The sequence below is a fragment of the Branchiostoma floridae genome, chromosome 5 (assembly GCF_000003815.2).
Source record: "Branchiostoma floridae strain S238N-H82 chromosome 5, Bfl_VNyyK, whole genome shotgun sequence".
Classification (NCBI taxonomy): Eukaryota; Metazoa; Chordata; class Leptocardii; order Amphioxiformes; family Branchiostomatidae; genus Branchiostoma; species Branchiostoma floridae.
Genome location: NC_049983.1, coordinates 12,978,417 through 12,991,629, shown reverse-complemented (window position 1 = coordinate 12,991,629; position 13,213 = coordinate 12,978,417). Strand labels below are relative to the sequence as shown.

The window sequence follows — 13,213 nt, the reverse complement described above, 5'->3', positions numbered from 1 at the left end:
ATGTGCTGACAGTAGTTAACGTTAGTGATGACCTTACGGGGATATTGATAAGTCAACTTTTCACCCCTCATCAACTGTGCAGTTAGTTTTATTTTAGCTTACATAGAGTATGCAGTATATTCATCGTATCGCACCAACTCGCTCTACATCGTATATTGATTACAATACTGACCACAGAATGGTGATTCGACAAGATACTATATACCTTTAGGATATAACAGACACATTAATTCATGTGTATACCCTAGGTAGCCATCTTGAAAGCTGCTATATTGGAGTAACCGTGGGAACGTATCAGCTGGGCACACATGTTAGATAAAAGAGAATATACTGGGTTGTTCTAACAAAATTATGATGAGAATTTAAAGCATTGAGTAGCAGCCAGCAAAAGTGTCAAGTAAAAGAGCCGTTGGTGGGTAATTCTGAAGACCCAAATGTTTCCAGCGCCACTCCCCTGTTCTGAAAGCCAAAAAGGGTCACCGAAAACGTTTCCTGCTCGATATCAATTCAGTCAATCTAAGAATAGTTCTCATGTAGACTTCTAAATTCTATATCGATGTTTCTTACAGGCGAAACCAGGATTCAAGACAGGTCAGTTGTTCGTTGTCCTATGAGTAAATTGGTGAAAGAAAGAGCAATTTCAGGAAAACGGTGCTTCATTCAGCAGGTTGGAAAATACACTGATGATCTACATTTTATGAAGAATATTTGACCATTGACATCAGCTTTAGCCGTTGTAGTGATGTGGTAGAAGGATTCGCAGGACGAGCCTGACAGGGACCGCGACGAGAACGCTCCTTCTATGGTCCCCGTGTAATGTAGTGATGACACGAAGAAGAAGAATTGACATCAGCTACGATCAATTAACGCATCAGCTTCGAGCTAGAGGTTGATATACATTAGATCGACAAGGACACATCAGCTACTATCTATGATACGTCCGGAAAGGCCAGTTGTTAAAGCAAACAGCTGAGTATTTGTCCTCGGATGTCGGACCTGTGGCGTGAGGTCGAATGCTGTTGCATCATGGCGAACTTTGGACGGTCGGCACAAACGTTAGGTTATAAATAAAACCGGCGGGAATCAGGCAGCTTTTGGCGGGAACCTAGACTGAACAGACACGGACACATCCCGATCTCTTTCTCTCTCGTACGAAAGCGAACTATTTTGAAAGGTACTTCTTATGCAATAACATTACATAAATGGAAGAATTTGTTGTTTAGAATAGTTTGATAACAAAATGTCATAACTTTTCGACATACTGTTATACTTTTATGTTCAACCATTTGTTTGTAAAGTATACGAAGATACAGCACGTTGCACCTTATACTAACAAATGTTGTCCAAATCTGATGAAAATTTAAAATAAAGTATGTGAGGACACAAGGCTAACAGATATAACGTTACTGCAGAAATGATGGGGTAAAGGAGACACAATTGAAATGGAAGAGTAATCGCATTTTACTCACTTTCAGATGAATAAAATCATTTCCCTACGTTTTAAAGGAAAAAGCGTCTAGAATAATAGGTAAACACATAATACCCATATGTTGTAGATACATTTGTTTGTAGTTACGATAGCACTAACATGTACTTGTGCTGTAGATGAAGACTGTGCTGGTGTTGTGCGCACTTTTCGCCTGTGCGAACGCAGGCCTCATCTCGGGGCTCCTCGGAACCATCCACGAGACCTTCATCGACCCTCTTCTCGGCTCTGCACAGCAGACGGCCCAAGGTACTATTTGACTACATGCTGCTTAATCACAGGACTCCGATGACATGTCATAGAGCTGCCCTTTCTACTTATTGTCATTGTCATATGTTGTATGAAGTTATCAAGTCAGTTCGTGCACCCGGGTATGTGGACATGTTAGCTAATACCTCTGTAGGTTGTGTAGTTTGCTAGACCAACTCTCTCTGTATCTTAGACTCGCCTCCTCTGTCTTGTATCTCAATAGAAACATTGTATGTTAAACCCGTAACTGTAAAGCTGCTGTAACTGTATAGAAGCACCTTGTATTACCTGGTATATACTCTTTACCAATGTTTGTCTCTCATTTTATCAATTAGCCCTCCGACAAGAACTTAGAATAAACTTATTGTCGTGTTCTCAAAAGAATTCCCCAAAAACTTGTTTGTCAGAGTGGTGTAACATTAGCGTGTGTAGACTCAATTACAAACTTCCCCGAAGGACGTGTTTTTGGTACCTTTTCATTAAATTTTGTCTTATAACGTTCCTCGGCGTTGACGTACTGATTATCTCTGGCCATGTAATGAACAAGCGAGCGGTCAGAAAGCAGCACAAGTCACAGTCACAGTTGCAAATGTCATAGAAAACTGCCAGCCACCCAGAAGGTCCGCGCAAAAGGCGAAATGTGCTAGTACATGTACCTCTCATTGATAGTGCGATGTTGTTTGCGCCACTCAGACCTACTTGAGACCTACACGCCCATCGTTGGTCAGACCGCCCAGCAGCTGACCGGCTCGGTGGTGGAGGGGGTTGGGGGTGTGCTGACGGACTGGGGGATTGTGGACGAGCAGGCCGTGGTGGAGGCCGGACAGGCGCTGCAGGAGACCGTGGGGCAGACTATCGACGGTATCGGAGATGGGCTCAATACTCTGGTGTCAGGCAGGAAGAGACAGGTGCGTTAGTGTTAGGCTACACGAGGGATACAAACTGTAGCTGATGATGACTAGTACATGTGGTAGGATTTTTAATAGTACATGTACTTGGATGTAATCGTATTTTAACCTATTCTAGATCTCCTTTTTTTGTGATTTATTTTTATTAGTTTTTATTCACAAGACTGGGCTTCTAAGCAGATATAAGTTAACTCTTGCAATGACATGGACTGACTTGTTTACGTGGCTTTTATGAGTACGGTTTCCTGCAAACAGTGCCCGTTAGCATATTTTCACGTAATACACATAGCACGAATTTTAGCAAAAGACTGTGCACATGTGCGTTTTACTGTAGATCGAGTTCCAGACTGAGATCGGACAGATCCTGCATGAAGGAGTGATGACCCTGCTGGAGCACACCACTCAGACCATACAGAACGTGCAGCAGTCCCTCACCAACACCGTCAACACGCTGTTCGGGGAGCAGCCGGCCACCAAGGGAAGTAAGTCACAGAAAAACAACTTCTTTTCCCTCCTCCAGGTCTCTCCAGCGTCATGTCAGGGATTTTGTCAAAGTTTCTGTGATTTAAGAAACGTCGAAGTCCGCTAAAAAGCAGTTACCCAAGCGACTGGATATTATTTTGGAAACGATCAGACGTTTCAGATACTAGTAGTATCCACTATCTTTCGTCAGCGACACTGGACGTCGAAGTCTTTCTACGGGGGTTCAGTTAGGTTTGCAGGTTACCAAAGAAGAAACGAATATTTCATTTGGCTTCTTACATTTCTGTACAAAAAAGTAATTTACAACTGGCACTTTAATCTAATCTCTTCTTTTATCTATTATATTTTTGTCTGTTTTCTGTTTGTGTATTATCTACTGAAATAAATAGATAAGTAAAATCTATATTGCCTCATAGCATTATGTGTTGAACCAATGGCTAAAGACCAGATGTGTCGAATTGCTACATTGCAGTGCGCATGTCTATGGAGGGCATCAAGCTTGTTGGTAAGCAGGGACTTGAATACAAGGCCCAAACTCTCCTGAAGCAGCTCAGCAACGCCGTCAGCAAGGAGGTAAGGACACTTTCTTGAGAAGTTATTTTTCGCACCATTGCGTACAGCTGCACGTCTCGCCACTAAGGCTAACGTCACATTTCCTCAAAGGGGGCCGGGCAGTTTTGGGGAAGGAAAATACCATATAAAAGACAACAAAAACACAAAACTTACCAAAAAGATTCAATAGTCATGTGCATATACTATTAGCATAAACTTTAATTTTTCGCTTCAGCAAAAATCTCGGTCGGACCCCGGGTAGGAAACTTGACGTTACTGGAACTGGTAGTCTTTCTTTGATAGAACCCTACGTTTTTCGTGACTTAAATAGCATTGTTTTTTTTTCTGATAGTCCAGAACTAGTTATACTAACGACTCGTTGCTCTCTACCAGCGCCGTGCCCGTGGGTTCTTCGACGACCTTGCCGCCACCACGGCTGCCGTGTTCCAGCCTGCCATTGATGCCGCCCAACAGGCCTTCGGCCAGGTAAGATCACAAAGCACAGAAATACACACAATTGCTATTCTATCTTACAATAGTTTTCAACAGGTATACACATTACAGATCATTACAGATGCATCTCTTTGTACATCTGGTTGAATACGTAGATTCTAATTGATAATACTTATCGATGCTTTTCAATCACCTTACTTTTGCCATTGACTAAGGTTGCCACTGCTCTGTGTTCTTTCAGCTTGTTGACGCCGCCACCACCGTGGGTCAGCAGGTCCTGGACCACGGCACCACCCTGGTCAACAACGTGCAGGCTTCGCTGCAGCAGACCTACCGTGAGTTGTCTCCCATGCTGTTCTACTGAGAGCTCTTGGCTGGTTCGCTTGTTTCAAAGTTGGCTAAGGTTCTCTAATGCCAGGAAAGTGAGTTCGCCGCTTCGAGGCGGGTCAAAACTTCCACGACAAAGTACTTTTCTAGGCAAATTCCCTTCCTCGGCAAACTACTTCCTTATGATTGTGCTGGCAACATGTGCATTTACCCATTGATCATATCGATGTACATTGTACTGCAATACGTACACATATACATTACGTACAGGGCGCAGGTGGGTGTAGTGTAGCTGTGACTCAAGACAGAAACTCAGCTACTATGATATGGTGTACGTAAAAATGAATTTCGTATTCACTCTCGGTCGCTGCAGTACCGCAAGAAATCGCTACTGTAAATCGCCCAGCGTCTGTTTAATGTTTTACTTATATCTTATCATGATCCTGTCACAGAGGACATCCTGAACGTGGCCCAGCCGTACATCGATGACGCCCAGACCATCGTGTCCTCCATCCAGAACCAGTTCCAGCAAACCGTCGGCACCACTGCCTAAGGCTTCAACACTCACGTGACGCGCCATGACGCGTCATCTGTCCAAAGTATCCTGGAAATGGTGACCTCACAAGGACGTCACTTTTACCAGACTTGCCACACTGAATAATAAAGACATATTACCTGAAACATATTGTTTCCATTTCCAGTTTTTATACGACAGGTATATGGTACATCAACTGACTAGCGAAGTTAAGTGTGGGTTCCGAAGGCATTCAAAAGTATACAAGAGGGATTTGGAAATTACCGGGGGTATAAATAGTTCTTAGGCTTTGTTTGTTTATCCCAACAGTTAACGTTGCACGAGCCGACTGTGCATAAAACCTGCTATCCTCTTAGTCGATTCGGTGCGAAGTCACATGGCGAAGTGCAAACACGATTACTGCAAAGCCATTAGAAATGCAAATTCCTGGTCCCGTGATCATCTATGAACGACAAAATCTGACACAAAGTAATGAAATCTCGACGTGCGTACCCCCTACTTGAACAGTTAGATCAGAGATGGTCTTGCACAACTGTCAATGAACTTAAACAACTTGGAGTAAACAACAAAGAGAAATATTTCATGGAGGTAACTGATAGAGGTGGTTAACATACAGATACGTCACGACGAGAAAAAGAAAATACAGGTACGCCACCTGGCGTAAATGTTTTGCCAAGCAGACGCCGGAGATTGGACGTGATGTTGACATGCTTTATAGGATTAGGATCACACGAAACGACAGGGTGTACCCAGTCACTGCAGGAGAGCCAATCACAACAGTTTCTAATCGTTACCCGTCGGCACCAAGGCGTCGGCACAGTCTGCCCATGGAGTCGGGAGAGTTGATAGTAAAAATCCTGACCTAAATCTGGACCAAATCAAGCCAACTCAAACAGACATTACACAGTGTTGCGTTGCCAGCTTTCTCTCTTCTCACTACACTGCAGCGGTCCCTAACTGAAGAAGGTAAGAAGCTTTTTCCGTTTTCTGTGCAAAGGTATCATCTTAAACACATCTGTACGTAGTTCCGGTATTTAAAGTAGCGTAACATGTATCATGTCCGCACCAATGGAGTGGCGTTGTATAGCAGATCAGATCTGTACGTAGTTAATATTTACGGTAACGTAATATGTATCATGCCCGCACCCATGATGTTGTATCGAGTCAGAGGACCGTGATTTCTTTCTTCTTCCGTCGACATGGCGGTTTGGTCTCTAGTCTTATCCAAGCACAGGCTCCGATTTGGCCCGAGAGTGAAATATGATGGGTTGTAGAGAATGGGAATGTATTAACATATGATAACATTTAGTTTAGACCTGGACTTATGCTCCTTAGGATTCCTATTATCGTTTATTTCGTTCAGAAAGTAAACCTATTCTATTATCGTTTTTAACGTGGACCTCACAGTTGTTGCTAAACCCAAACAAGCCTATAATCGGGCTCGGACATTTTCTATAGAACATAATTCTTCTGATCAGCATACATATATCTAAAGATTTGTCCATCCGATAATATGGCATGGTATCAGAAATTAGATATCAAAACAATGCATCCATGCTTTCTCGAGATCGAAGTATCGTGTTGACACACACGGGCGCGCTACCGAAAACACAACCTTCTTGGCAAAGGTAACAAGCGATCTAGCGATATGCATTTCCCAGAAGAACCCCCGCATTTTTTCCCGCGTTCTGTTGCCGATATGCCAACACTTCGTTCCTCAAAACAGATGGGTCCAAACTGCTGAATACTGCTACTTTGGAACACGACACGAGGCAATAGTTCAATTGATTCCAGCTTACTCCATGTGAGCATAATTCAAAGCGTGTGGTCCGTAATACAATGCAGCGGTCTTGATTTGCCATTTGGCAGTGCAAATAGTAGTCGCTAGACGATAAACTTGATTTGCATTGACAGTTTGCATTGGCTGTAATATTAAACTACAACTGTTCAAATATGACCCGTCTATAGAACACAGTGATAACAAATAAAAGATAACCCAGCATCCCCTTCACGGGATTCAAGCAATGGATGTGGCTGAAAGTTGCGTCGGTCATTCTGTCTGAGAGGCATTGAGATAGAAACAGCTGAAAATCTCGTTAAAAAGTTGGTTTTGTTTCCCTCGCACTAGCCTACGGTGAGTCTTTTAGTACCTTTCACAAATACAGGTGAACTTTGTCTAGGCCTGTTTTATCAAGCAGATCTTGCGAAGGCATATGATAGTATCATAAGCTGGGGAAGGAGTTTAGCCAGCTGAGGAGTTTTATTCTACCGCGTAGAGCTGCCGTAGAACGCACAGGTCAAAGTCTGTTATCGGACAACCGGTGGAATAAAACTCTGTCGGTTAAACTCCTTCCCCAGCTTATGACACTATCTTATGCCACCGCAAGATCATGCTTGGATTTTGGATTTTGTGTCTAATCACTGCAAAAGGTGTGAGGATTAATAGCCTACGATGTAGGCCAAGACACACGCTGTCCAGCATTGACCTCAATCTTCTTGTTTTGTCTTCATAGAATAGACCTGGCAAGGATGAAGTTGGCAGTGTTTCTTCTGCTGACAGCCGCGCTGATTACAGGCATTCGGAGCCAAAAATGTCTCTGCCCAGACGAGAGCGGGGACTCGGCGGCGGGAGTGTACAGTATCCCCGCTGGGCAGACGGTGTGTGTCGCCCCGAAGGCCTACACGACTCCTGCCGGTAAAGAGGAGACGGCGGAGGTAGAGCAGCTGCGGGAGGAGGTCAGGTCGCAGGCGGAGGAGATCGCCAGGTTGGAGAGCGAGAGGTCGACGATGCAGAGGATTCTGCTGAACTACAGTACATCAGCTATCACCCTGCTCAACCGCTTCGATAGCATGGCCGAGGTATAGAAGGGGTGACGTAAGCATTAGCGCAGGCGCCTAGAGCCCACGGTGAGAGATCTCAAATAAAAACAAGGCTTTAAACCATTGAAAAGCCTTTCTTGGTGGGATTTTATGTGAAATCTGGGCATTTTGGGAGTGGCTGCAGTAGGAAAGACCCTACACTGGTAGAATTAGTTGTAAAAAATGACCTTTCTCCATCGAGGGGGTTTCCGCACCCCCCTGAAATAGTGGTATCGTCGCCAGAATGGTGTTTTCAGCCAAATGGGCCAATCCAAGGGCTCTAATCAGGGGGGTGTATCAAAAGATTAGCCGTATAGAAATTCTTGCCAAGGAATTTGCCGAGACTGGATGTAGTAGGCTATCATTTGAAGGTAAGTTTGTATGGCTTGAACTTTTTATTCTTGAGATAATTGCATATTTGTTTCCTCAACTCTCCCATTGGAACGCATGTATTAGTGGGTGAAATTCTAATGTCATCGTCTCCCCTGTAGTGATTCAGGTAGGCATGGATTAGGCCATTCCTGTTCATTTTAAGGGCTTTTTTGTCATGGATCTGTTACCTGAGCAAGGTATAGGGTTCAGGTGACTGTCATTTACTTGAGATTTCCCCATTTTTTTGTTATTTTTGGCTCTCTTCCTTGTTTTTTAGCCATCCCTCCAATCAGTGCCAGACTGCAGACCAGGGACAGTGTACAGAGGACTTGATTTTGGTATTCTGGGGGTAAATTGTTGGGGAGGGGGGGTGATTCCCCTATGGGAGGGGTCCTAGACCAGGTGAATGTTGTGATTTAGCCTTGCAACACTCTTTTTTATTCTTTTTGCCTTTTCTATGATTGTCCCTGTCCACACGAGTAGTCATTATATACCTTTCAGGGCCCTTGAATAGACTTTAGGCTTGCCTTGAAAGTGTCTAGAAAGGGGATGTAGGAGTCTAAGTGAAGGGAACAATGTCTCCATTAGCTTAGGTGACCAACTTTTGGCTTTATTCACTTGTTTCTGTCAAATTCCACCTGTAGCCAGCATCCCTAGCCCAGGTCCACAGTGCAGGCCTGGCACAGGTAGGTCATCAATCCCCAGGGGAGTGTTTCTTATCAGAGGTCTTTGATATTGATGGTTTTTACTTCACACCCCTACCCCGCAGTGGGTGATATGATTGACATCTGTCAATTGTGAACTTGAATTTACTAGAAGGGGTGACGTAAGCATTAGCGCAGGCGCCTAGAGCCCACGGTGAGAGATCTCAAATAAAAACAAGGCTTTAAACCATTGAAAAGCCTTTCTTGGTGGGATTTTATGTGAAATCTGGGCATTTTGGGAGTGGCTGCAGTAGGAAAGACCCTACACTGGTAGAATTAGTTGTAAAAAATGACCTTTCTCCATCGAGGGGGTTTCCGCACCCCCCTGAAATAGTGGTATCGTCGCCAGAATGGTGTTTTCAGCCAAATGGGCCAATCCAAGGGCTCTAATCAGGGGGGTGTATCAAAAGATTAGCCGTATAGAAATTCTTGCCAAGGAATTTGCCGAGACTGGATGTAGTAGGCTATCATTTGAAGGTAAGTTTGTATGGCTTGAACTTTTTATTCTTGAGATAATTGCATATTTGTTTCCTCAACTCTCCCATTGGAACGCATGTATTAGTGGGTGAAATTCTAATGTCATCGTCTCCCCTGTAGTGATTCAGGTAGGCATGGATTAGGCCATTCCTGTTCATTTTAAGGGCTTTTTTGTCATGGATCTGTTACCTGAGCAAGGTATAGGGTTCAGGTGACTGTCATTTACTTGAGATTTCCCCATTTTTTTGTTATTTTTGGCTCTCTTCCTTGTTTTTTAGCCATCCCTCCAATCAGTGCCAGACTGCAGACCAGGGACAGTGTACAGAGGACTTGATTTTGGTATTCTGGGGGTAAATTGTTGGGGAGGGGGGGTGATTCCCCTATGGGAGGGGTCCTAGACCAGGTGAATGTTGTGATTTAGCCTTGCAACACTCTTTTTTATTCTTTTTGCCTTTTCTATGATTGTCCCTGTCCACACGAGTAGTCATTATATACCTTTCAGGGCCCTTGAATAGACTTTAGGCTTGCCTTGAAAGTGTCTAGAAAGGGGATGTAGGAGTCTAAGTGAAGGGAACAATGTCTCCATTAGCTTAGGTGACCAACTTTTGGCTTTATTCACTTGTTTCTGTCAAATTCCACCTGTAGCCAGCATCCCTAGCCCAGGTCCACAGTGCAGGCCTGGCACAGGTAGGTCATCAATCCCCAGGGGAGTGTTTCTTATCAGAGGTCTTTGATATTGATGGTTTTTACTTCACACCCCTACCCCGCAGTGGGTGATATGATTGACATCTGTCAATTGTGAACTTGAATTTACTAGAAGGGGTGACGTAAGCATTAGCGCAGGCGCCTAGAGCCCACGGTGAGAGATCTCAAATAAAAACAAGGCTTTAAACCATTGAAAAGCCTTTCTTGGTGGGATTTTATGTGAAATCTGGGCATTTTGGGAGTGGCTGCAGTAGGAAAGACCCTACACTGGTAGAATTAGTTGTAAAAAATGACCTTTCTCCATCGAGGGGGTTTCCGCACCCCCCTGAAATAGTGGTATCGTCGCCAGAATGGTGTTTTCAGCCAAATGGGCCAATCCAAGGGCTCTAATCAGGGGGGTGTATCAAAAGATTAGCCGTATAGAAATTCTTGCCAAGGAATTTGCCGAGACTGGATGTAGTAGGCTATCATTTGAAGGTAAGTTTGTATGGCTTGAACTTTTTATTCTTGAGATAATTGCATATTTGTTTCCTCAACTCTCCCATTGGAACGCATGTATTAGTGGGTGAAATTCTAATGTCATCGTCTCCCCTGTAGTGATTCAGGTAGGCATGGATTAGGCCATTCCTGTTCATTTTAAGGGCTTTTTTGTCATGGATCTGTTACCTGAGCAAGGTATAGGGTTCAGGTGACTGTCATTTACTTGAGATTTCCCCATTTTTTTGTTATTTTTGGCTCTCTTCCTTGTTTTTTAGCCATCCCTCCAATCAGTGCCAGACTGCAACCACCTTGAAGTTAGCAGCCGTTTCGGCAGCCGATTCCAGCAGCCGATTCCAGCAGCCGATTCCAGCTATAGTAAAGCTAGCATCCGATTCGAACACATCACTATTTATCATTACTTTCTTATTTATCCCATTTATCAGATTTTTTCCAGTAAAAAAGGGACCTAAATGGATAGAACAACGCTTCCTTGAAGACGTTGGTGAATAATTTTAAAGTCAGGATATTTTAGAAGGACAAAAAAGGAGAAAAATAAAGAAAATGATCATAAGAGCGTCCTCTGTTGACAATAGTGGAAACTGCAGGTAATCTTAAGCTGCCGATCATCGTGGCTTACTGATAGCTAACGATCTACATGTATTGCGTATGTATGAGGGCTAACATTGTACTACTTCTCACAAAAGTTTTAAATTTTACATGCCAGATTTAATTAACCTCACACAGGGACACTAATTGGGTACAAGACATTAGGATTTTAAACTTCTTGTCACTATTGATAATGTAGTGGAAGACGGGCTTTCTGTTACTTAACTAAACGAGGTAGGCAAACTTCGAAGGTACGATATGAAAGCTGGCAGTCTAGCACTTCTTACAAAAGTTTTACATTTTACCTGCCGGATTTAATTACCCTTCCACAGGGACACTAATTGGGTACAAGATACTAGGATTTCAAACTTCCCACCACTATTGATAATGTAGTAGAGACGGGCTTTCTTCTACTAAACTAAATGAGGCAGGTAAACTTCAAAGGTCAGCTATGATAGCTAACAGTATAGTACTTCTTGCAATTGTTTTAAATTTTACCTGCCAGATTAAATGAACCTCCCATAGGGACACTAATTATAATTGAGTACATGAGGCTTGGTTTTCAAACTTCCCGCCACTATTCCTTATGTAGTAGAGACGGGCTTTCTGTTACTAAAGTAAATGAGGCAGGTAAACTTCAAAGGTCTTTAATGATAGCTAACAGTCTATTACTTCTTAAAAAAGTTTTGAATTTTACCTGCCAGATTCAATTAACCTCCCATAGGGACACTAATTATAATTGAGTACATGAGGCTTGGTTTTCAAACTTCCCGCCACTATTGCTAATGTAGTAGAGACGGGCTTTCTGTTACTATACTAAATGAGGCAGGTAAACTTTAAAAGTCACTGATGATAGTTTACAGTCTAGTACTTCTTACAAAAGTTTCAAATTCTACCTGCCGGATTTAATTAACCTCCCACAGGGACACAAATGTATTACAAGATACTAGGATCTAAACTTCCCGCCACTATTGCTTATGTAGTAGACACGGGCTTTCAGTTACTAAACTAAATAAGGCAGGTAAACTTAAAAGGTCAGTAATGTTAGCTAACAGTCTAGTACTTCTTACAAAAGTTTTAATTTTTACCTAGCAGATTCAATTAACCTCCCATAGGGACACTAATTATAATTGAGTACATGAGGCTTGGTTTTCAAACTTCCCGCCACTATTGCTAATGTAGTAAAACGGGCTTTCTGTTAACGTTACTAAACTAAATGAGGCAGGTAAACTTTAAAAGTCACTAATGATAGCTAACAGTCTAGTACTTCTTACAAAAGTTTCAAATTTTACCTGCCGGATTTAATTAACCTCCATAGGGACATAAATGTATTACAAGATACTAGGATTTAAACTTCCCGCAACTATTGCTTATGTAGTAGAGACGGGCTTTCAGTAACTAAACTAAATAAGGCAGGTAAACTTCAAAGGTGAGTAATGATAGCTAACAGTCTAGCACTTCTTACAAAAGCTTCAAATTTTACCTGCCAGATTTAATTAACCTCCCATGGGGACACTTATTGGGTACAAGATACTAGGATTTCAAACTTTCCGCAACTCTTGCTAATGTAGTAGAAGACGGGCTTTCTGTTACTAAACTAAATGAGGCAGGTAAACTTCGAAGGTGTGATATGAAAGATGGCAGTCTAGCACTTCTTGCAAAAGTTTTACATTTTACCTGCCAGATTTAATTAACAATCCACAGGGACACTAATTGGGTACAAGATACTACGATATCAAACTTCCCGCCACTATTCCTTATGTAATAGAGACGGACTTTCTGTTACTTAACTAAATGAGGCAGGTAAACTTCAAATGTCAGCTATGATAGCTAACAGTATAGTACTTCTTGCAATTGTTTCAAATTTTACCTGCCAGATTCAATGAATCTCCCATAGGGACACTAATTGTACTTGAGTACATGAGGCTTGGTTTTCAAAACATATTCCGCCACTATTGCTAATGTAGTAAAACGGGCTTTCCGTTAACGTTACTAAAATAAATGAGGCAGGTAAACT

At 42.7% G+C, this 13,213-nt stretch overlaps 2 protein-coding genes across 3 annotated transcripts; both read left to right on the top strand.

Annotated features, from left to right (window-relative positions):
• Nucleotides 1–1,042: 1,042 nt before the first annotated feature.
• On the top strand, nt 1,043–5,139 carry LOC118416914. Its single transcript, XM_035822201.1, has 8 exons — nt 1,043–1,174; nt 1,606–1,735; nt 2,429–2,643; nt 2,978–3,125; nt 3,599–3,699; nt 4,072–4,164; nt 4,373–4,466; nt 4,911–5,139. Exons 2-8 carry the CDS (start codon nt 1,606–1,608, stop codon nt 5,009–5,011), a joined length of 882 nt encoding a protein of 293 aa, XP_035678094.1. The 5' UTR covers nt 1,043–1,174; the 3' UTR covers nt 5,012–5,139.
• Nucleotides 5,140–5,720: 581 nt separating this feature from the next.
• On the top strand, nt 5,721–7,878 carry LOC118416096. 2 transcript variants are annotated; one of them, XM_035821160.1, is made up of 2 exons: nt 5,721–5,959; nt 7,512–7,878. In XM_035821160.1, the coding sequence occupies exon 2, from the start codon at nt 7,523–7,525 to the stop codon at nt 7,856–7,858; it is 336 nt and encodes a 111-aa protein (XP_035677053.1). In that variant the 5' UTR covers nt 5,721–5,959; nt 7,512–7,522; the 3' UTR covers nt 7,859–7,878. The 2 variants fall into 2 exon arrangements, with proteins under 2 accessions (XP_035677053.1, XP_035677052.1); XM_035821159.1 differs by having other exon boundaries at nt 5,728–5,959; nt 7,507–7,878.
• The last annotated feature ends 5,335 nt before the right edge of the window (nt 7,879–13,213 follow it).